Source organism: Echiichthys vipera (genome assembly GCF_963691815.1).
Source record: "Echiichthys vipera genome assembly, chromosome: 7".
NCBI classification, from domain to species: Eukaryota; Metazoa; Chordata; class Actinopteri; order Perciformes; family Trachinidae; genus Echiichthys; species Echiichthys vipera.
The window spans coordinates 32,728,920-32,753,456 of NC_139832.1; the positions used below are offsets into that span (position 1 = coordinate 32,728,920).

The window sequence follows — 24,537 nt, forward strand, 5'->3', positions numbered from 1 at the left end:
AGAGATGCTTCTTTTCTACCCAATCATGTTCCACCTGTTTCCAGTTAACCTGTTCACCTGTGGAATTTGGAGCATTCCTCAACTTTTCCAGTCTTTTGTTTCCCCTGTCCCAGATTTTTAGGAACATGTTGCAGGCATCAAATTCAAAATGAGTAAATATATTTTTTTTTAAAACAAAAATGAATTTGATCAGTTTGAACATTATAAATCTTGTCTTTGTAGTGTATTCAATTGAATATTGGTTTTAGGGTTTATATATAGCACATTTCAGCAGCAGGTCAATTCAAAGCACTTTACATAAACAATAAAGGAACATTGAAACTATTAAATACATCTCATCTCATCTCATCTTCAACCTCTTATCCAGGGTCGGGTCTCAGAGGCAGCAGCCCCCAAACTTCCCTTTCCCGGGCCACATTAACCAGCTCTAACTGGGGGATCACGAGGCGTTCCCAGGCCAGTGTGGAGATCTAATCTCTCCACCTGGTCCTGGGTCTTCCCCGAGGCCTCCTCCCAGCTGGACGTGCCTGGAACGTCTCCCTAGGGAGGCGCCCACTATTAAATACAAGATTTAAAAAAGGATAAAAGACAAAAGATACAAGTTACAGTACATTGCTGTATACAACATTATTTATAATATGATTTAATAAAGGCATCATCAAACAGAAAAGTTTTCAATAAAACTAAGAGTTGCAACAGAACTGCAGTTTCTGGAAAAACTAAATGCTGCTTCTCCATGTTTAGTTCCGACTCTGGGAACAGTGAGCAGAAGATGTACCAGACCACCTGAGAGGTCTCGATAGTTCATAATGTAGCAGAAGATCTAAAAATAACCATTCAGTGATTTATAAACCAGCAGTACTCAGAAATATATCTTTGACTCACTGTAAGCTAGTGTAAAGACCTCAGAACTATAGCGATGTGATCCACTTTCTTGGTCCTAGTGAGGACTCAAGCAGCAGTGTTCTGAATCACCTACAGCTTTCCAGTGAACTTTTCGGGAGATGTGTAGAGACACTGTTACAGTACTTGAGTCTTCAGAAGGTGTTTTTTCCAAATCCTGCTGAGACACAAGTCCTTTAACCACTGATATATACTTAATTTTACTTTTATAAATTTACTTTTTTAACTTTTCCAGCGTGCACACACCTGGTACCCAAAGCCTGCTTAGAACTAGTATGTAGTATGGATTTGGACAACCACACTAGGTCCTGCCAGTCTTGAGAATTGGACCAACAACCCCCTGACAACTAGAGTCCTTGTTTGTTTGTCTGCTTGTTTGTTTTACCATGTTTTTAATTCAATTGAAAATAAAATCACTTGTATTATAGAGATGGTTGGAATTGCTTGGAGGAGCAGGAGGAGTCCTTATTTCATAACATATTGTAGTGTAGATAGTGCATTGTAATTCCAACAGTTTGTGGTGTACATTTGTATCTTATCTAAATAGAAAGATTTTTCTTTCGGCTGGACATTGGCCATGCTTTGTCAGATTCCTTCTATCATTCATCTCCCGGCCTTGGTCATGCTTAACCATCTGCTCACTATATAAGCCTTTCTTCCTGCCAGATCTTTCCCAGTTGTCTATCCTTACTCACTTCTATCTTACTTTTACCACCTGTCTATCTTAGTGCTCATCCTCACTGGGCTCTGTGAAGCCCCCAGGCTTTGTCCCCCACCTTTGGTGAGATTGGCATGGCCCACTCGGCAGTCTTGCCCCTTCCAGCATTGCCCTCCCTCTCTCAACAAATTTGCTTCTTATTTGGTCAAGACAGAAAAGCTATCAATTTAATGAGGCCTACCCAGCAACACAACTACAGTACATCGGGAAGCATTTTGGATGTGTGTACAGACTCCAGTAACACATACAAATGCACAAAAAAGGACAAATTAAGTGCAATAACTATATATTTTTAATTCAAACCAATATGACATGATATGATATGATGTCTTTGATGTGGTCTAGGCATGAGTGTGTGTTATTGTATGGGTAGGGGTGAGTTTGTCAGTTCTGAGAAATCGGAGTGAAGCAGAGAGAGGCAAATGAGATCCATTCCTAGCTCTCCGTCCAACAGATCTTCTGATTAGTGGCGTGTTAACTGGCCTGTGTCATATGGAAATCCTTCCATTTGCATCTCTTGAGAAAGAGGCGTAAAACCATTTATCTATTTAAATATATTCTGGCTGATATGGCTGTTGGACTTTAGAACAGGGTATAATAATGTTTACTGATCAACTGATCAGCTGGCTGCTGATTCCTCACTGTTTTTGGTTGAGTGAACAACCAGGTCCTCCTCGGCAAGCCTCCCATGGCAACCCAGGAGTGAGCACACCACTTCTCCTTTTCTGATTGGATCACACATAACAAATCTGATATTATATCTCCTCTCCTTCTGATTGGATCCTGCTTTAATTAACTGATAGTGCAAGTGCATGTGATTGGACCGAAGTTGCAGGATTGTTGGGAAATTTCAGCTCAGATGAAGTGAAAGTCTGTCTGTCAACCTAGAATTTGTTGCATCCATTGTGTTTTCCCAAAGGAGAGCTGTCCGAAATGAAGTCTTCATAGTGCACCACAGGAGCAACTCCACTTACAACATTGTCCCTATTGTTCTCCCTCCTTCAGCAGCTAACCCCACCCCAATACTGTCTTTCGTGGAAAGACAGCCTTGAGGCACGATCCTAGAAGGAGCAGAGTAGGGGAGTTCAAAGCGTTATCACGCACCGAACGTCTTTTCATCATGTTTTAGAAACAAGCGTTCGCACTAATCCCCCAATAATCTCTCCAGGAGAACTGGGGCGATAAGGAGCGCCACCCACGGCTTTTCAAACACTTTTTGGGTAGTCTCTTCTCACTCCCTATCTCTCCTCCCTCTACCTCCTCTACTCTCCTCTCCGCTTCCTCCTTCCCTCATTCCCCTAGAAGGACGAGTGAAGGTGATCACTGTCTCCTCCTTATTCTCTCTGGAGCTGTTTTCTTTTTCTTTTCTTCTTGCGTTGACTCTGAGCCGGTTTGTTTACATCCTGATTTTGATCTTTTTTATCTGGACTCATCAACAGTGTTTCTCAGCCTCTCTGTTTCCCTCTCTCCTCTGCCCATCAAATTAGAATGTTAATTAAAATGGTGCTCCTTCAGAAGATGACAAATCGATGATTATGGCGACTGTTTAGACACCTTCTGTAATGCCCCCCAGAAGAATACAATACTGTATGTAAGGAAGGTTCTTAAAAAGGATCGAGAGAGGTATAACAAGAGTTTCTGTCTTTAAAGATATATCAAATAACAAATACAAATTTAAGCTACGAGCAGCGGTGAACGGGCCCTCACACATGGGCATTTCTGTAACCGTTTGATGCCGGGCATGGGGCTGCAGCCGATCTATTGCAACTTTTTCAGCACTTCCCACATCCACTGTGTGGCACTAAAGAGCACGTAGTAAACATGCTTTGTGTTGCTCTGTATCAAGTGTTGAAAGCACTTTGATGTTAATCGGATGAAGTCTGTCATATTAAACTGACTTCCTGTTGCCAGTAGGGGGTGCTGTGGCTGTTGGTCAATATTGGTGTGTAGTTGTCCTGAGGCCTGGGCTTTTAGTAAGGATGATTTTGGTGCAGTTTGGACCATGTATGTTTAATTTACTTCCTGTTAGATGGGTAAAGGCGTACCTTTGGTTGCACACTACAGCGACACAGAGCAAAAACAAAAGAGAGCACATACTAAACACGCTTTGGGTTGTTCTATATCAAGTGTAGGACACACAGTGAAAACTTGATGTACAGTAAATTGGATTATTTTAACATATCAGGCACAATATTTTCCCTAGGATCTTAGAGAGAAAAGAAAGGTAAGATATAGGTCTATAGGTGGCTAGAACCTCTGGATCAAGACTGGACTTTTTAAGAAGCGGTTTAATTACAGCTACTTTAAAAGACTGTGGTACATAACCTGATGATAAAGACAGGTTAATCATATCTGATACAGGAGTGCTAACTAAAGGTAACACTTCTTTAAGTAACCTAGTTGGGATAGAGTCTAGGAGACAATTAGAAGGCTTTGATGCTGAAATGGTAGATGTCAATTTGTTAAGGTCGACTGTAGAAAAGCGAGTGAGTTGATTTTGTCTCTAATAGTTATAATTTTGTCATTAAAGAAGGTCATGAAGTCGTTACTACTGAGGGTTATAGGAATACATGGCTCAATAGAGCTGTGGCTCTCTGTCAGCCTGGCTACAGTGCTGAAAATAAATCTAGGATTGTTCTTATTCTCCTCTATTAAAGATGAGTAATAGGCTGCTCTGGCATTACGGAGGGCCTTCCTATATGTTTTTAGACTTTCTTGCCAAACTAAGCGAGATTCCTCCAATTTAGTAGAACACCATTTATTTTTCAGTTTTCACGATACTTGTTTTAATTCACGGGTTTGTGAGTTATACCACGGAGCTAACTTCCTCTGTTTCATCATCTTCTTTATTAAAGGAGCAACAGAGTCGAGTGTTGTTTGTAGTGAGCCTGCAACACTGTCAACAAGGTAATCAAACATGACAGAAACTCTGAGAATTCAGAGAGAAATTCAGAGTACGGACCAGGAGCACGGTACACTATAACAAGTATGATTGGCTGCACAGTTTTCCAGGTTGAATGTGACTAAGAACAAGACTTTCAAATGAATTATAATTTAGTTTAGGTTTAGGGTTGATTAATAGGCGTCATAAATAGTTGCAATGCCTCCTCCTCGACCACTGCCTCGAGGAATATGAGTATTAATATGACTGGGAGGAGTGGATTCATTTAGGCTAACATATTCTTCATGACACAGCAAGGTTGCAGTCAGACAGAGTACATCAATATGGTTATCTGATATCAGATCATTTACTAATACAGCTTAAGATGCCAAAGAATTTTACATTGGAATTATTAGAATAAAGACATTAGGGTTTTCTCTATAGCTCCTCTTGTGTTAACTCTTGACTTAATTCATCTAAATGGTCGGAGGACAGACTGTGTTTTAAAGGATACTGGGTGTTTGACACTGCAACTCTGCATCCTGATGTGAACTCTGGGTTTCATGGATCAAGACCACTTACAAACTCAGTCAGGTTCTTAGATATGAGAGCTAAACATCTCACTTGGACTTCAAACATGGACTCAATCTATTCTTACAGCTTTTTTTGGAAAAACCCACATCACCCCTTGAGTGATGGATGTGTTACCCCAAAATGTTGACCCTGCGTATCATGGCCTTAAGGAGAGCTAGCTTTTAGCTGTGCTGATTGAATCAGCGTGCTCCACATAAGCTACCTGTCGTATGACTTGCCCACATCATGACAGTAGCTGTCTGTCTCTCAGTCTGTCAACCTGGCCCTGACAGAAGAGCCTATCGCCCTGAGAAAGGGAGAGAGGAGAGATGATTAGAGAGAGGGGAGAGAAAACCGTCAAATAAGATAAAATACTGATAGACAGAAATGCACCCAGTCTTTCCAGGGAGGAACAAAAGAACCCAACAAGAAAGGCAGGAAAGGTCCATCGACAAAAACAAAACATTAGAGAGACAAGGAAATTTAAGAGAAAAAGAGAAGAAGAAAGGTCACAAACATGGAATAGGAGGATTAAACGAGACAGAGGGAGGAGGTGTTCATCACTCAGTGGCAATGACTGGCTGGTATCTGCATCTCCCTGTCATCTGCACCCGCTTCTGCAGGGTGGAGGAGGAAGGAAAGAGGAGGAGGAGGTGTAAGAGAGGAGAAGAGGAGAGGGAAAACCTCTATCCTATCTATCTCTGAGCCTCATCTCCGGCAGTTCAGGAGCCTGCTTTCCAAGAGTGCCTCATTTTCAAATCTCTTATCTCAGCCCCCGTTTTAAGTATCGCAGTTTTATATTTTTACATGTCATTTGCATGCAGTTCATCAAACCTGGCTCCCTCTATTTTTTTCTCCTTCTTTTTCTGCTTCTCAGAGGTGTGTGCCGATACGAGCACAAGGGAATAAGCTTTCACTCTGCTGTGAGCCATAGCCATGTACTGTATTGCCATACTTGTACCTTGTGAGAGGACTATACAGTGTAAAAAGTATCTTTTGTCTCTGTTGAATGTTAGAGAAATGCTGTGTGTGTGTGTGTGTGCGTGTGCGTGTGCGTGTGCGCGTGTGTGTGTGTGGCGGATGAGAGTAGGTTTCTGATTTTTATCTGCCTTCCTTTTCTTCTTTGTATTTTTGGAGGATTCACACAGTGACCTCTTTGTTTGGGACAGTGAGTACAGCCCTCCAACCCCCTGGATTGGAGGAAAAAAAACATTTCCTGTAGCCGGGAGATAGAACGAAAGACAGAGAGAGAAAAGAGGGAAAGATAGGATGGGAAAGGAGGGGCAGGTAGACAGAAGGGTAGGAATGAGAGTTGGGGAGAGGAAGAGAATTGGAGATTAGGAAAGAAAGAAAGAGGTGTATAAAAGGAAGGAGGTGGTGCAAGAGAGACGGCGAAAGAGGAGAAGGCAGGAAGAGGATGATTGAATGAGTGAATTTGTGAGAGGAGTGAATGAATGAACGATTGAAACAGTTGAAAAGGTCATGAGAGGAGCAGGGTGCGGAAATAAATTCCCAGGGGAAAAAATGTTTAAAAGACTTAATGCAATAGAGGGTTTTTAGAGGGAAAATGTAGAATTTGGAATATGTCATGAAGTGGCATATCTACAGGCTTTGGTTGTATTTGGTTGTGTTCTGTGAGAAACTTCCATAATAATTTCAGACTCTTCAGGCTTTGTCATAGCTGGGTATAATTTGTAGCATCTTAGTATATGAGTGAAGACAGAGAAAGTGAGATACTTGCCACAGCTGCATTTCTACAGAGATGAAACAGAGAAAATATAGTTTTATTTCCCTGAGTCACTGCTTTGTTCTCTATAATGGCGCTCCATCTCCTTATTTATTTTCTAGATGGCTCGACCCTCTCTCTCTCTGTCCTCTCTGTCTCATACTTGGCTCATTGAGCCTCCATCCAAAGCTGATATTTCCAACTGACAGTTGGTAACTGCCTGACTCTGACTTTGCTACGAGCTAATTGGCTGTTGAAACAGGTGATTAGCCTTACTTTCTAAATCCAGCTGCTGAAGACTTGACAAGCTGAATATTGAGAACTATCTACATACTGAATGTTTGCATTATATGTCCAGTACAGTCAGATTTGTAATCGTACTCTTGAATCAGTTTGTGATTGCAGACTGTACTGTATTTAAGCAAAGCTTCTGTATGTCTGCATGTGTTAAGACATCATGTAATATTTGAGAAACGTGTCTCTGTTCGGGGTAGGTAATAAAGCCAAACAGCATATAAAGAAACATATAGAGGATACTACCTAAACTCTGGGTATGCAGAACTCATTGTAATTGTTTTATTTACTGTAAGGTATCGTGAGGTCATTTGCTGTGGTAACGAAAAATGAAGTCCCCTGTGACTGGTGGGGTGAACATACTTGAACATTGAATATTATAATGACAACGACAAAGACACTGTATTTAATGTGCATTGGTCATGTCTAGCCAATAATCCGACAATGAGTATCTGGCACCAAAGAAAAAGAAGCTGTTGTAAGAAAATAGAAAAGCCTCTTAAAAAGCTGTTACCCGACATCATATGGCACTGAATGTTTTAATATCACTGCTGTCATTGACCTGATTGAGTTCTGTTAAAGCATTTATACCCATTTATGGGGGATATTGGACAGTGCAGTATTGTTCAATTCTACAGACCAGTCCTGGTTTTTATAGAAGGTCAAACTGTTGTATTAGTCCAACTGTCCTTCTGCAACCATGTATATAAGCATGCATCGACATGGACTTGTATGATTTACATTTAATGACCATGAGACTGTCTTGTTCCAACCATTACAGAGCCGTGTTAACCATATTAGACAATGTGAAACGGTATACACCATTAAATCATAGATGTGCTCGATGTACCAGTAATGATTTGCATATACAAACGCACTTATTCCCCTGTGGTAGCAGTAAAACTGTGGCCGTTGACAGCTGTACAGAGAAATCTTAATCTGCTCATCTGCAGGGTAGGATGGTAGTGGTGCTGAAGGGGGATGGGGGACTCAGTATATATTTTTTTCTCCATTTCCACATTTAATTGAAGTGCATATAGAGAACAAGGTGATGTAAGATGGGGTTAGACACTGGGGTTAGTTCAGGGAAAGTTTGCTACTTTCCCTCCTCCTCCTCCTCCTCCTCCTCCTCATCATCATCATCATCATCATCAGTACTGTCTGGCTCCCCAAAGAGAGGGAGAGAAGGAGGGGGGGGCATGGGGGGCATTTTGATACTGAATGAGGGAATGAAGGAAGAAAATGAAGAAATGAAATCAGCCTGGCATCATTTGCATTCAAGTTTTATCATTGTTGAGGAGGGCGTTTTTGGGCCTGATAAGAAGAGGGCGTCGCAGGCTGCGGTGGAGGGGTGTGTGTGTGTGTGTGTGTGTGTGTGTGTGTGTGTGTGTGTGTGTGTGTGTGTGTGTGTGTGTGTGTGTGTGTGTGTGTGTGTGTGTGTGTGTGTGTGTGTGTGTGTGTGTGTGTGTGTGTGTGTGTGTGTGTGTGTGTGTGTGTGTGTGTGTGTGTGTGTGTGTGTGTGTGTGTGTGTGTGTGTGTGTGTGTGTGATGTGAACTGACTGTGGCAAAAGAAAATGGCTCTGGAGTTCGTTTGCTGTGCACTTACACACATATATGTGAATGTTACAGCAGTTATAGTGAGGACAGGGCATTGGGGGTGGGAATGGTGTATGTGTGGTGGGAGTATGGGAGCGGGGGGGTTAATATCAGACCAAATAATTAGATTCGCTATCGTCTTGGCGGCAGCAGTGCGGGGATCAGGCAGATTAAAGGCGGGCTCGGGGCTGGTTAATATTCATGAGGGGACCGGGGTCCGGGCGAGGGGCTTAGACTGCAGCTCAAAGACTCTCCTCTAGCTGATGGGGCTTAAGGCAGCACTCTCAACCAAGATGGAGCTCTGCCGCGGAGGCCTGACATCCCTTGATAGGTGGAGGCCTGGACGGATAGTTAGGGTTAGACAAGAACAAGAGAGAGTGACAAGGTCTTGCATCTATGTGGATTTCTACATCTTTATTTGATCATGTTTTCATGAAATGACAGGAACCTGACTATTCTGGTCAGTCCTTCTGGTCCTCCTTCTACCTTATATTTTTTTTCCTTTTCATCCACTTGAACTGTCTATTTGCAGTTTCCTAAGTTCATCTTCTCCTTAGACTCTTTGTAAAGAGGAAACACATACTAGATGAATACAGTGATTTGCAAATCCTTTTCAACCTATATTCAATTGAGTACACTACAAAGACAAGATATTTAATGTTCAAACTGAGAAACTTTGTTTTTATGCAAATATTCCCTCATTTTGAATTGATACCTGCAACATGTTCCTAAAAAGCAGGGAGGGAGGCAGGTTTACCACTGTGTTACATCACCTTTCCTTTTAACAACACTCTAAGTGTTTGGGAACTAAGGACACTAATTGTTGACGCTTTGGATGTGGAATTCTTTTCCATTCTTGCTTGATGTATGACTTCAGTTGCTCATCAGTCTGAGGTCTCCGTTTTCATATTTTGAGTTTCATAAAGCTCCACACATTTTCAATGGCAGACAGGTGTGGACTGCAGCAGGCCAGTCTAGTACCTGCACTCTTTTCCTACGAAGCCACGCAGCTGTAAAACCTGCAGAATGTGTCTTGGCATTGTCTCGCTGAAGCAGGGACTTCCCTGAAAAAGACGTTGCTTGGATGGCAGTATATGTTGCTCCAAAACCTTTCAGCATCAGTGGTAAGCATCAAATTCAAAATGAGTGAATATTTGCAAAAACAATAAAGTTTATCAGTTTGAACATTGAATATCTTGTCTTTGTAGTGTATTCAACTGAATACAAGTTGAAATGGATTTAGGAATAATTGCATTCTGTTTTTATTCACATTGTACACAATGTCCCAACTTTATTGGAATTGGGGTTGTAATTTCCTTACTTTCCTTTATATAGAGAGATAGAAAACACTTGGGGGCAGCCTAGGTTGACCCTGTGGGTTCAGACACGTTTCTCGACTGACTGTTAGACTATTGGAGTCAATAAGATCGGCATCAGACCAAGAGAAGTGAAAAAGGTTTTGATACCATCCGGTGGCCTCTCCGTTCTCCTTAACTCACGCCCACATCTTTGGCATCTGCATTCTGTACTGGCCTGCTTAATTACACACGCACACGCATGCACACACACACACACACACACACACACACACACACACACACACACACACACACACACATTCACACACATTCAAAGAGTGATCTGGCCCTGTGCCTCTCTGATTCTCATTATCTCATTTGAAGCTGTGTGTGTGTGTGTGTGTGTGTGTGTGTGTGTGTGTGTGTGTGTGTGTGTGTGTGTGTGTGTGTGTGTGTGTGTGTGTGTGTGTGTGTGTGTGTGTGTGTGTGTGTGTGTGTGTGTGTGTGTGTGTGTGTGTGTGTGTGTGTGTGTGTGTGTGTGTGTGTGTGTGTGTGTGTGTGTGTGTGTGTGTGTACTCGTGGCTATAAAGTACCATGTTTTTTGTTGCAGGTTGAAGTTGTATATAATACATCTTGTAGTTGGCTGTTATGTTGTTACTTAATTTCATTAGTTAAACCTTGGACTCTTGCTTTCTCACAGTAAAACCAACACCATCTGTGGCAGAAACAGTTGATCAGTAAATCAAGCTGTGGTCACATTGAGGACTTGCTATTTGAATGCTAAATAGATGCCTAAGGGCGCACTCACACTGTCGGTCCGTACCATGCTCGGGCTTTAGGGTACTTGTCCCCCCCTCCAGGCCCGTTTGTACTCACACTCCATAGACCTCGGAGTTTTTGTGCGTCTTGTCGACTGTTTTGGAATATTTCATCGACCAAATCTGCAGTAAACACTCCACCTCCGCATCACACCAACGTGAACCTTTCACCGCCATTGTTTTAAATGTCCGCGCATGCTCCGTCTTTTTTTTTTTTCTATGTCCGAAAAGGTGCACATAAAATGACGCCGATCTCCCAAACAGTCCATGGCCAGCAAGCTGGCCGCAGTTAGGCGCGGTGCGGTTGCACTCACACTGGTCAAACGAACTAAAATAGTTTTTTTTTTTTTTAAAACAAAGAAACATCTACGATGTTACATAACTAGGGATAAATGACTTTCCCAAATATATTATGTATTGTATTGTTATGTTTTGTCCTAGAGGACAGGAATAAAAGTGTTTCTCAAACATTCTCCAATAAGAAAATATGGGAGAGTAACACATTTAGTGAGAGTAAGTACTTTAAGAACAAGTCTGTGTGAGTGTATCTCATTTGCTCTTGGTGTGTGTGTGTGTGTGTGTGTGTGTGTGTGTGTGTGTGTGTGTGTGTGTGTGTGTGTGTGTGTGTGTGTGTGTGTGTGTGTGTGTGTGTGTGTGTGTGTGTGTGTGTGTGTGTGTGTGTGTGTGTGTGTGTGTGTGTGTGTGTGTGTGTGTGTGTGTGTGTGTGTGTGTGTGTGTGTGTGTGTGTGTTCCACTTGTGTGCTACTGAGCCCTCCCTATTGCCCTATCATGGCGAATTCCAAAGCTGTGGCCGTGATGAATTAGTCTGAAACAAATTAGCAGTACTTACAGCTCAGACGGCTCCAGCATTGGGTTACAAATTAAAACAAAAGAAGCAGTATCTCCACATCAGCGCTAGTTCCCCATGAAATCCAATACGCTCTGCCTCAATCTTCAGTGTACAACAGACTGAGAGGCTTCCTTCATTCTGTCCTTCCTTTCTCTCTTCTCACTGTCTTCCCAAGCTGTCCTACAGACAATGTCCATCTTCTTGCAGTCATTTCAAGATTCAACTTTGGCTGTACAGTATGACCCTCTGATCATACTATACACTAATAATAACGGTAATGAATGTTCACCCAAGGTAAACGGACACCTAATGGAGAGGCAGGGTGCAGCTTCGGAATGTAGCATGTAGACCAATTCATGTTCATCTATATGGGTTATTAGGCATGTGGCCTTAGTTGAGTGGTTTTTCCCTTTTTCGTGGGTTATTTAGCAAAGTATCTAAAATACTATTCAATTAATTTAATGACATTTTGTAGACTGTTTGGCTATCTGAGGACCATACCAATGGGCCACATTTTAGTCCACTCTTTCCCAGCTTTTTGTTTTGGCTTTTAAGGTGTTTTATAGCCAAGAGGTATGAACTCAACACTTCGTCATACCTTTTGATCAGTGCTCCCTCTTGTGTGTATAGAGTCCTGAGAGGTAAAACACGGTTTTCATTTAAATGTTTTTTTGAGGAAAAGATTTGACAAGACAGGCAGTAGTATTTTTCTTGCGTCCTTATCTTCGGGACCAATATTGGGAACCAGTGTTTCACCCCATTTACTACGAATCCTATCTTCAGTGCCGTTTTTGTCACACATGTTTCAGATCAACAAACAAATTTTAATATCAGACAAAGGTCACCTGAGGAAAAACAAAATGCAGTTTTTAAATGGTGATGGCATTTATTACGGGGAAAAAGCCTGCAACAACTGCAGTCAAGCATTTGTGATAACTGATAAATGAGTCTCTCACATCGCTGTGGAGGAATTGTGGTCCACACTTGTGGCAGAAATGTTTTAATGCAGCCACACTGGAGGGTTTTTGAGCATGAGCGGCCTGTTTAAGGTCTTGTCACAGCATCTCAATCAGATTTGAGTCCAGACTTTGACTAAGCCACTCCAAAACCATTCAGAGGGGGACATGCTGGTGTGCTCAGACCATTGTCCTGCTGCATTACCCAAGTGCTCTTGAGCTTAAGGTCACAAACTGATGTGCGGACATTCTCCTTCAGGATTTTCTGGTAGAGAGCAGAATTCATGGTTTCATCAATTACAGCAAGTGGTCCAGGTCCTGAAGCAACAAAGCAGCCCTAGACCATCACACTACCACCACCATCTTTGACTGTTTCTATGGTGTTGTGTCTCTGAAATGCTGTGTTATTTTTTTTTTCCAGATTTAAAAGGACACACAAAAAGTCCACTTTTGACTCGTTAGTCCACAGAGTATTTTTCAAAAAGTCTTGGGGATCATCCAGATGTTTTTGGCAAATGTGTGAGGGGCTGTGTGTTCTTTTTGGTCAGCGATGGTGTTAGCCTTGGAACTCTCCCATGATGCCATTTTTGCCCCGTCTCTTTCTTCTTGTTGAATCATGAACACTGACCTAACTGAGGCAAGTGAGGCCTGCGGAGCTTTAGCTGTTGTTCTGGGTTCTTTTGTGACCTCCTGGATTAGTCGTAGATGCGCTCTTGGAGTCATTTTTGTTGTCCACTCCTGGGAAGGTTTACCACTGCTCCATTTTTTCTCCATGTTGTGGATAATGGCTCTCACTGTGGTTCACTGGAGTCCTAACTCCTTAGAAATGGCTTTGTAACCATTTCCAGACCGATAGATGGGGGAGGGGGCACAATCCCTTACTCGCACAGGGCCAGATTGGTTTGGATAGCTTTTTTCCCTTAATAAATGAATTCATCATTAAAAAAAATGCATTTTGTATTTACTCAGGTTATCTTTGTCTGATATTAAAATTTGTTTGACGATCTGAAGCATGCAAGTGTGGCAAAAAGAACAGAGGAAATCTGTAAGGGAGCAACTACTTTTTCACAGCCCTGTACCTTACATCACAGGTAAACATCCCTTTCAAACCATGCTGTTGTGTTTTGATAGTATTTTTCCTGCCATTTTAGGTAGCCATTGGTTTCAATTCAATTCATTATTTAAAAAATCTATAATGCGGTATTGATGCAGTCCACCAATATATTTTCATATTATACAGAAGTTAATTGAAACCAATGGCTGCCCAGAACCACTGATAGAATCATATACATCCACATATCTAAAACGGCACCGTATGTTCTAATGAACTACTGCAGTCACAAGCCACTGCACATACTTTCACTTCTGCACCTGTATCCAATCAGATACAGATTCAGATTTTCTAAACATTTTCTATTAACAAATTGAATGAAGAGGATTGTATGTAACCTCCTCTCTGAGTGCATTGGAGTGCTCCAATGAAGGGTATTTAGGTATGAATTGAGTGGGAGGGGAACCAGGTTTTTGGCAGTTTATTACAGATGGAAAGAATTGATGTCAGATACATGTACAATGAGAATCATTCAGACTGGCTAATCTTCCTTTGGCCAAATACATGAAATGGGCCAGTTTACACTTCCTGTTCTGGGCTCTCACTGGCTTGCGCCCATATTATACGTTCCTCCCAGAAAGCCAATGATGGATCCCTTTGTCACTTACTTACAGGTTCATTTTCACACCAATCAGTCAGTCCTTAAACACAACAGCAATTACAGGAGGATTAGGATTTGATGAAAATATACTGATAAGCTTTTAAAGATTTTAAAAAGGCTCCAATTGTTCATACTAGTTCTAGAATATTGAATTCTAAGATATTTGTTTCCAGACAGGAAAAAACTATTATTTCCATTTTTGGACAAAAAAAAGAGCTGAATTGAAACTTGTGAAAAAGCCATGTAAGTTAACACCAGGCCACAGTGGTAGTAATATCCATGCTAACTTTTGATTGCGACAGAAGAAACACTGCACAACACAAACAACTGCTTAGTCAGTCTGGTGTGAGGACTCTCAGGTCCAGTGCTGAGGTAATCATGCCTCCTGCTGGAGAACAAACAGTACTGCATCACAGACTGTTTGACCGATACTGTGCTGCCATCACACATATTCAGCCAATGCATGGACATCATACATTTTAAAATGTTTCTTTCCCTTTTAAAATGTTGGTTAGTTGGCAGTTATTATTATAGTTATTTAAGGTGGTGCCATGTACCACTTTGATAGCCTTGCAGGACAAGTAGGTGAAACTTTTACCCCAGCAGTGTTGGCTTGCATAGTGTCTCTTTAAAAATAGTGAACATCGGGTTTGCATTATCCTGTATACTCTCATCATGTAAATTTAGCACGAGCTAAAGTACAGTACAGTAGTATGTACCCTGTTTTCAGTCTATATCCAACGGTGTTTGTTGAGTTTGATGGGACATATCAAGCATAGCGTTAGGCAGGCCACACTCTGCATGTCCGCTCCCTATTGGGAAATTGCATTCAGAGCGGGGTATTTAAACTGCTCTTGCCCGACCCTCCTTCCTGCTTCCTCTGCTGGCACTTTCGCAACCCACCTCCACCCTAGCTCCTCCTGTCATTATACTCATGTTGGCTGCTCTGATCTGTCTGGGTTTTCTTTGCTGCTGCGCTTCCTGCTTATGCCGTTCATGATGGCTTATGAAGGGCAGGAAGGTGCTCCTCCTGCCTCAGGCTTTCAAGCACGCGGAAGAGCAGGGGGTCCTAGAACAGTACCATACCACCAAATAAAACTTGTGCAAAAAAATAAACATTATTTTTGACAAAGTGGTCCTGACTGAATTAAAGTTTTACACAATTTTGACTTAAAACCATTTGCTATGGGGTGAGTGTGCTACTGGAAAAAAAAGTGTGCGTGTGCGTGTGTGTGTGTGTGTGTTTCCTACCTCCACCCCTGTCTCTGTCTCTCATACCTCTACACATGCAGACACTGGATGTTGACTCTCCATTCTTTGTCTAGTGTATTCACTGTAGATCTAATTATGGCATCTGTCTGAATAGCAGTCTGTCGACCTCATCTGATCTTCTTTCTCCTCCTTTTCTTCTCCCACTCTCTCCAAGTCTCTCTTCGTCTTTTATTCCTTTTTTTAATTCCATTCTCTTTTATTTTCTATGCGGCTTTGTTCAGCCCATGCTCCGCTCATTTCCTCATTTCCTTCTTCAGTTGTAATCATCCTCTGCTCTCTGGCGTTCTTTTTATAAACGGGTGTTTACAACTGGCCACACACTGGACAGTACTGCGCGACTCTGTATTTCCAATTGACAGCAATTAATGCTGGGATTTTTGTGATTATCTCATGGCCTGCATACTATACAGCAGCCCAGCTGTAGAAGAGAATGGACACTTGAAAGTGACAATTGTATTTATTTTAAGAGTATCTCTCTCATTTCATTTGATGTTTCCTTCGAAAAAGGGAGGCACAAGAGAATGTGGACCAACTGACATATAATATTCCAGCAGTACAGTATGCACTGTATTGCTAGTACTAGAAAAAATTTCATTAAAAACGAATTGACAATGCAAGTGTTTTTGTTTAAACCAAGCAGTAGCCCTTTACTAGCACTGTGTTATAATTATTTGTATGAGGATACACTTCATTATTTGTGTGTTTGTGTGCAGAACTCTAGGTTGACTCTGGTGTGTGAAGAGCCACAGTGTTGGATTAGCCTGCTCCCTCTGACCTCTGATGTCTCAGCTGCTAACTGTGCCATCTATAGTCAAGGTAAGTTTTTCTGTGACACCAGTGAACATCCCCAAATTTAATGTCCAACTGAATATGGCTCTTTGTTATGTACAGTATATTCTTTTTAAACCAGCCATAATGTGTGCTGACACCATTTAATTCATTTATGCATCAGCATTCCCAGTGCCCAGTATAAAGCTGGTAGCCTCGGAGCGACTAGCTCAGGAGGAGTCAGTGCCTTACTCAAAATCATTGAGCTTGAGTTTGGGAAAGTGTTCCTCTTTCAGTTTTCCGTTTTCCCCTATTCTGCATTTATAAGCAGTAAAGTAAATATATTCAATAAACCTTAACACACTACAATGTATTTAAATGTAGATATACAGTAGGTTCATTTATATATTTGTCAACAACTATAAATCACATAGCTATAAAGCACAGGGGTAACTAATCACTAATGATAGGTTCATTCTACTCAGGTGTGTCAGTTCCATGGCTTTGCTATTGTGAACTTACTGGGACACTTAAATGTAATGGAGCCATTATCAATGATATTAGAAACACCTTTGCATTTCCTGTTACAAGTCAAAATGTCTCAAAAAAAATCTCAAGCCATCCACCACCCCAAACTAGAATCAAGTTGGTATATAAATTGGAATGAAAACAAAAAGTTTGTTACCATATCTTCCCAAACTAGGGTTGTGCCTTGTCAGTTTCCTGTTGAGTTTGAGTTTCCAGTGAAATTTTTTTATCGTGTGTTTATTTAGGTGCAGAGTTGTTCTGTAAGGTGACCACAGCGCTTACGGCTGGTGAAAGGCTCCTGGCTTCCCTGTCTCCTCCTCCAGCCTTCTCGTCCCCACTGGCCCAGCTCTCTCCTCCACTCAGCCTCGTCGCCGAGAAACAGCCTGTGGTGAAGGAGGAGCCGCTTTACTCTCCGGCACTGCGCTCTGACATCCAGCTCCTCCCACAGCAAGCTGGCATGGCCGCCATTTTGGCTACTGCCGTTGTTAATAGTGAGTGTTACACTTAAGGCAGGAAATGTGTTTTTGTTGTTGTTGTTCTTGGCAGTATATTCGCTTATTTACATTTTAATAGTCTTTATGGTACAAAGTCGTATGGTGGTACTCGAAACTCCATCAATATAGTAGCAATGGAAAGAAGAAGTTTTTTTTTAGAGTATGTATTTGTTTGCAAGCCCTGTGGTAGACTGGTGTCCTGTCCAGGGTGGACCCCGCCTCACGCCCAATGTCCGCTGGATCGGCTCCAGCCCCCCTGCAACCCCGATAGGGACATTGCGCGTGAGGCGGGGTCCACCCTGGACAGGACACCAGTCTGCGCAGTCTCCCCAGATGTTTACTAGGCCCCCATGAAGTGTGCTACCCAATTGACATCATTGACATCGGAATGAGACACTGCCCTCTATAATTAAGTGCAATAAAACAGGCACACGTAAAGTCAACATCCTACTTTATGAATGCACCTGTTCAACAGGCGTTTGTAGAACACGATATTTCTACCTGCTATCATCAACCCCTGCTGTGTTTTACACAAGCTCAGTGGAGTACTCTGCAAATAGCAGACGTCATTCAAACTTTAAAATATTGAAGAAAAAAAAACTTCAACTTAGTATAACTTTTCAGTTTGATATTTTTTATAGTTTTGGTTTAATCACTGTTTATTGGTTTGGTTAGAGTGGCTGATGGCACAGCCAGAGTGCAGAGGAGAGATAGATTCTTCTTAAATTCTTCTCTGTAACTTGCTCTCACGCTCCCACAGTTTTTACTTCTCTTACACAATTTATAGGTCAAAGTTAGGTAGGATTTTATCGATGAATGAATTAATTTTTTTGGCCGCAAGTATCGATACATCAAGTCCCATTCAAATCCCCCTGGCACTCTTCTCTCTGCCCATTTCCTCCCTGTTTTGCAGGAAGAGCGATCAGGTCGGCCAGACGCTAGTGTCACTGTAGAGCATTTCTAGCTGTCCGTCCAGCAGAGATGGGGACTCCAGATTTTAGACTGGTGAACAATCTTTTTATTTCTGTACTTTCAGTCGGTCAGCACGAGTGGCCACACTCCGCAGATGAAATGGATCCCTTGGATATGTTTTCATGTACAGGCTCTCCAACGGTGTCACCTCTGGTGGTGTCTTCGACCTTCCATTACCGAGATACATCACAAATAGAAAGAAAAGAAAGAGAAAGAAAGCTTAAATTTACTAGAAATTGCTTACTACTACTACTTACAGTTTAGCTTTAGCAATTCGGCTCAGCATTTTCACGCATTTTCCACAGGATATGCATTTTCTATTTAATATACACTCAAAATTAGATAACAAGTAATCATTACTTGATTTATTCTGAAATGTTGTTATCCTTTATTGTTCATAATGTGATAGAATATCCACGGTGTCTATACCTCTGCTGTACTAGGATGTTTTTTAAATAACCAAGGCACTTCAACAAAAACCTTAATTTAGTGAAAAAGTGATCAAAATGAGAGAACCCTTTCAGATCCTCCCAGTTATTGGTGTTAATCTGTACCTGGTGACAGTTGACTTCATTGTTGGACACACCCTGTTCATCTGCAGCTCTCCTGGTTACGTTGTAAGATGGCAGCTGCTCTAAGGAGACTGAAACCCTGAGACAGCAGGTTGTCCAGATGAAGGCCAAAGGGATGACCCTCTCAGCCATCAGAGAGAGGTTGGGCGTTCACAGTCTGTGATTTCAAGAAGATTGAAACTTTACAAGGACACAGATTCATTTAAGTCCCTCAAAAAGGCCGATCGTCCACGTGCAAGTGCACCAGAGGACAGGATTATGAGAAGACTCTCAGTGGGGAATCAGTTCAACACTGCAGCTGGAGTTTCTCTCCATATCACTTGACCTGATTCACATCAGAGGGAGGACAGAGGACAGATACTGACTTATATATGTGTTCTTCATTCTTTGAAAACTTTTGTATTGTGATTTCAGGAATATGATTTATTCTACTGATATATGAGATAGGTTTCAGTGAGATATTATTGAGTTTATACAGCACTATATAAACTCAATATCTTACTTGACTTTGCTGCTGCAATCTTACTTACATACTGTGTCTGGTCTAGAAACAATATTAAGTTGTTTCTAAAATATAAAATTTTAATCATGTTTGCACTTAATCCTTTTTTTTAAGCAATTACTGCGTAATGAAAATTAACTTATAAGAATTTTGATTCAACAGTTATGGATATGGAGTAGTAGCTTATTAATCAATCTCTAAAGATAACCTTCCCAAATTATGACTGAAATGTGGTGACATGGTGTGTCAAGTGTAATGAGAATAATAGGGAAAATGTCAGGCCCCAGGTCTAGTATTACATCCAATACAGTATCTTTTTTTTCTATACATATTTTGTCTTCATTAGCCTTTACATATTTTATCCAGGCATTGTTATTCTGATCACTGCAATATACAATGGTGCTTGCAGGCCATTATAATATACTGTAATTTAACATGTTTATTACAGTTGCAATGATCTTGTCAGCCACAAGATGGCACTGCAGCTTTATGACTCTCGTGCCAGTGGTGCTCAATAAAGTGACTACGGGCCATGGGCTTTACTGATTTCTGTAGCTGATGTCTGAACACAAACACATTTTCTATGACCATTGGTAATAACACTAGAATATTACACATTCCTAGATCTGGTAACATTGTAGAAAAACATTTTGATGTTATTAAAAATAACCGAGATGATAAGACATGATAATTATTGGTCTCATGGCCTTAGTTTTCTGTTGCCTTGGATACTTGTAGCAATGGAATGTGTGTGAGTGTGACTGTGCGCGCGCACACACACGTCCAAGCTTGTGCATGGCAACATAAGTGCTTGCTCAATGTATTAGAGCTATAGTTTGACTTCTGAAAAATGGTTTCTGTAATAAATACATACTTTAGGTATATTAACATCTCCATATTAAGGGTATAGTTAAAGACTGGTAGATTAAAATTACACCCAAATTTAGCACTTGAGGTACTTGAAGGTGAACATCCACATATTCCAAAACAGTTCAGTATTGGATCAATCGTGCTTTTCATAAAGTTGTTCAAAAAAACCTACAGATTTGTATTTCTATTCAGTCAACTAACTCTATATGTACGTTCTGCTGTCTTTCAGAGGACATTTTCCCGTGCAAGGACTGTGGAATCTGGTATCGCAGTGAGAGAAACCTTCAGGCCCACCTTATGTACTACTGCGCTAGCCGTCAGAAGCAGCCTGCTGCAGCCTCCTCCCCAACACAAGACAAACCCAAGGAGTCTTACCCCAATGAACGCATCTGCCCTTTTCCGCAGTGCAACAAGAGCTGCCCTAGTGCCAGTTCACTGGAAATCCACATGCGTACACACAGTGGTGAGAGCAGGACTTACTATATATGTACGCCAAATTGACAAAGGGTCAGAACATTGAACATTGAACTCGTGGATACTTGACCAGTTTGCCTTCATGAACCAGTTCATTAAGTCTTGTGGTAGATAACTAACTAACTTAATGTCCCTCTCTGTCCTTCCACAGGTGAGCGTCCATTTGTCTGTCTCATCTGTCTTTCAGCCTTTACCACAAAAGCAAACTGTGAGCGCCATCTTAAGGTCCACACAGATACACTGAATGGAGTGTGTCATGGCTGTGGCTTTGTCTCTACAACAAGAGACATCCTCTACAGCCATCTGGTCACCAGCCACATGGTTTGCCAGCCTGGATCTCACAGTGAGGTGTACTCCCCTGGGCCAGGCCTTCCCAAGCTGCCCCTGTCCACTGGTAAGTCATATCATGATTGCGACGGCTGACCTTCAAGTCTGTGGATCAATTTGATTCTAGACCAGACTCATTGTTTCGAATCTTGTCATTCTAAATCCATTAAAATGTAAGCTACCATTGTAGTTCACTAATTTTGACTCTCTTCTTCAGGTCTCAGTCCAGGAGACTCTGGTGTGGTGCTAAAGTGTCAAGTATGTGGCCACAACTCTGACTCCCCTGCCCAGCTTCAGCAGCATGTACGAACCCACCTAGAAGTTAGGGTCCCGGCCGAAAGGAGCCCCACTCCTCGCCAAAGTACTCCATCAACAGTTGACAACCCCCAGCTCCAGCCGTCTCCCCAGGAGAGAGAGCCTGTAGCCTGTGTCCCTATGCCAGACTCATCCAGCCCTGGTGCAAACGGCAGCTCAGCCACGCCTCGAGACTACAGTCCTCCTGATACCCAAACCATTGACCTCAAAATCAAAGAGGAGCCTCATTCGGACTCAGAGACAGAAGATCAGCAAATGGAGATTAAGGAGGATGAAGAGGAAGAGGAGCTTGGGGGAGAGGTGGGAAATCAAGAAGCAAGAAGGAAGACAAAGGAGGAGCAAATTGTGACATCCTCCTTGCAGACATCGACTTCTCCCAAGAGTCCAGCCATTGCAACTGTGAAGGCAGAACCAACTAGTCCCACCCCTGGTTCCAGCCCTGCACATGTGGGAGGTACAACGTCAGTTCTTCCTGGAGGAGCAATGTTCTTGCCTCAATACATGTTTAATCCCGAGGCAGCCATTTTACCTCAGGCCTCAGAGATACTGGCTAAAATGTCAGAGATGGTCCACAGCCGTCTGAAACAGGGCCAGACAATTCCTCAGAACAACCCAGCGGCCTTCTTCCCCTCTGGACCGACTGCACCTACAGCTGCTGCAGCCACTCCTCCTCACAAAGGAGCCACCTGCTTTGAGTGCGACATCACCTTCAACAACATCAACAACTTCTATGCACATAAGAGGTTGTACTGCTCCAGTAGGCACCACGGAGATGGTGCAACCCCAGCTTCAGGCCCTGGATCAACAAGGGATTCAGCCCCAGCTACGATGCCTTCCAGTGGGGCGCATGGCTCATCCACATCTCCTCAGGGTGGAGCAACAAGTAGAGCAGCCTCTGCTTCTCCAACTGACTCTGATCCTCCTGCAGGAATTGGAGCATCAGAATCCAGGAGATTGGTTGAAGTAAAGACAGAAACACCTGTGGGGAGAGAGGGAATCTCATCCTCTTCCGAAGGGGAAGGTGGAGGTGAAAGTGTGGGAGCAGGAGGTGGAGGAGGAAGAGCAAGTGAAGGCAGCCAGAGTCCTGGTAGTGGCTGTGCAGAGGACCAGGAAGATGATCCCAATAGAACCTTCTGCGTTGCCTGCAACATCCGCTTCAGTCGTCATGAAAACTACACTGTTCATAAACGCTTCTACTGCGCGTCACGCCATGACCCATCAAATCATCGAGCCGTACACATGGCCAAGGCAACCACTGCAGCAACCTTCCTTCCCCAGCCCATCCGCACACGCAAGAGGAAGAAGATGTATGAGATTCACATGGCCAGAACTGAAGCCTTAGCCAATGCTGCTGCTGCTGCTGCTGCGGCTGCTGCTGCCACTGCTGCTGCCTCTGCACCATCTCCCTCTGTCCTGGGCTTGGCAGTGAAGCAAGAAGTTTCTCCCAGTGGGACAGGCAGCTCCAGTCCTGAAGGAGATGGCCCAATTGACCTCAGCAAGAGGCCCCGTCTAAGAGAGGGTCCACGGAACAGCAGTAGCAATATTCTCCCTGCACTGCCTCTTACTGACTACCACAAGTGCACCGCCTGCAGTATCAGCTTTAACAGCATTGAAAACTACCTGGCCCATAAAACCTACTATTGTCCTGCCACCACCCTCCAGCCCCACACCTTGGAGCAGCTTCACAGGCTCAAGAGATCAGCCTCTACCTCTCCCAAAAGCAGGCCTCAGCAGGAGCGCCCGGATCTTCTGCACCCTATGGAGGCTAAGGCTCTGCCCGCTGAATGGGTTGCCCAGGCTCAAGGCACATCATCAAGTCCTCACCCTTCTGCCTTACCAGCCTCTGATGCCACATCTCCTCCCAATGTGACCACCACACTTGCAGCCACCCCAGGAGCGGGAGCTAAAGGCGTAGCTTCCAATTCTTCTCGGGTGGTCTGCCCATACTGCCCTAACAGGATGATAACCTGTGACCTGATGGAGCACTTCAAAACTACACATGGCCTGGTTGTAACCATTCAGCCACCTCAGCCAGGCAGTGCAGTGAGCCGCAGCCCCAGCCTTAGTCCCAGGGATGGTGCTGCTGCAACCACATCTACCACCCAGACCAGCCAACCTAGACTGGTCTCTCGAGTTCACAGAGACAGCATAAACGGGCAGGCAAGGAGTGGTACAACTTCTCCCATCTCCCCACTGGTAAATGGCAGCCCTTCAGCTGGGGGTGGATCACCTTCAGCCGGTTCACCTCTGCCCATGTCTCCCCCAAGGGTTCCCTCTCTGACTCTGTCACCTGTGCCTGAGGTCCTGAGGGAGAAGGTGGGGCCATCCCACCTTCCAGAAAAGGCTATCCCGACCGGAGCCTCCCACACCGTCCCCACACCCCAGTCTGCCCCCATCCCTGGCCCCAAAACCAATGTGATCTCCCCTGTCCTGAACGGTAACTCCCGCTTCTGTCGACTCTGCAACATCAAGTTCAGCAGCCTCTCCACATTTATAGCTCATAAGAAATACTACTGCTCTTCCCATAGTGCCGAACATGTCAAGTGAGATGAGTATTACACTTCTTCTTTCCCTTCCTTTATCTGTGGAGTGGAGGCTTTCCCTCACTAGGTCGGTTCCAAGAAGCTCAGATGTCCCTCCTATTCTGCCAGTCATCCCACATGGGTGTCAAAATGGCGCTCAGCTGGCATGACCATGAATGACAATGAATGACTGTTACTCGGCTAGCAGGGCCTGATGCCAAACTGCTCCAGAGTCAAATTTGCAGGTGGTGTTATGAACATACATGAACTGATATTTCTCCACCGGTGGGTCAAAGTTTTAGTACACTAAGAGCTGAGGCAGATGCTACCTGCACACACTGGTGTGCCCTCATCACCTAGATCACTTCTTCATGTCTTCGTACCCCGTCACCAATTCAACTCCTACCACTCCCAGGCCTCACAGTATGTTGCATTATGGGACGTTAAAAAACTTTTATGTAAACAGCCTCTTTTCTGTCAGTAATTCGATTGTGACAGTTAGGGGCATTTCTGACTGATGATGATACAGTAATGATGATGCTGATTATGATGAATCGCCAGTCTTCTCCTGAGCTCTTAATGTTCCAGACCTAAAT

At 43.1% G+C, this 24,537-nt stretch overlaps 1 protein-coding gene across 1 annotated transcript in view; it reads left to right on the top strand.

Moving 5' to 3' along the window:
• zfpm1 (zinc finger protein, FOG family member 1) overlaps nucleotides 1–24,248 on the top strand; it is a gene marked incomplete at its 5' end in the record, with an annotated part of 125,717 nt that extends 101,469 nt beyond the window's left edge. Inside the window, 5 exons of the mRNA XM_083916233.1 lie at nucleotides 16,311–16,413; nucleotides 17,139–17,384; nucleotides 20,533–20,766; nucleotides 20,929–21,171; nucleotides 21,322–24,248. Of these exons, the coding sequence (XP_083772359.1) occupies nucleotides 16,311–16,413; nucleotides 17,139–17,384; nucleotides 20,533–20,766; nucleotides 20,929–21,171; nucleotides 21,322–23,966 (3,471 nt within the window). The 3' untranslated portion in view covers nucleotides 23,967–24,248. The remainder of the gene's footprint in view (nucleotides 1–16,310; nucleotides 16,414–17,138; nucleotides 17,385–20,532; nucleotides 20,767–20,928; nucleotides 21,172–21,321) is intronic.
• Between the last annotated feature and the right edge of the window lie 289 nt (nucleotides 24,249–24,537).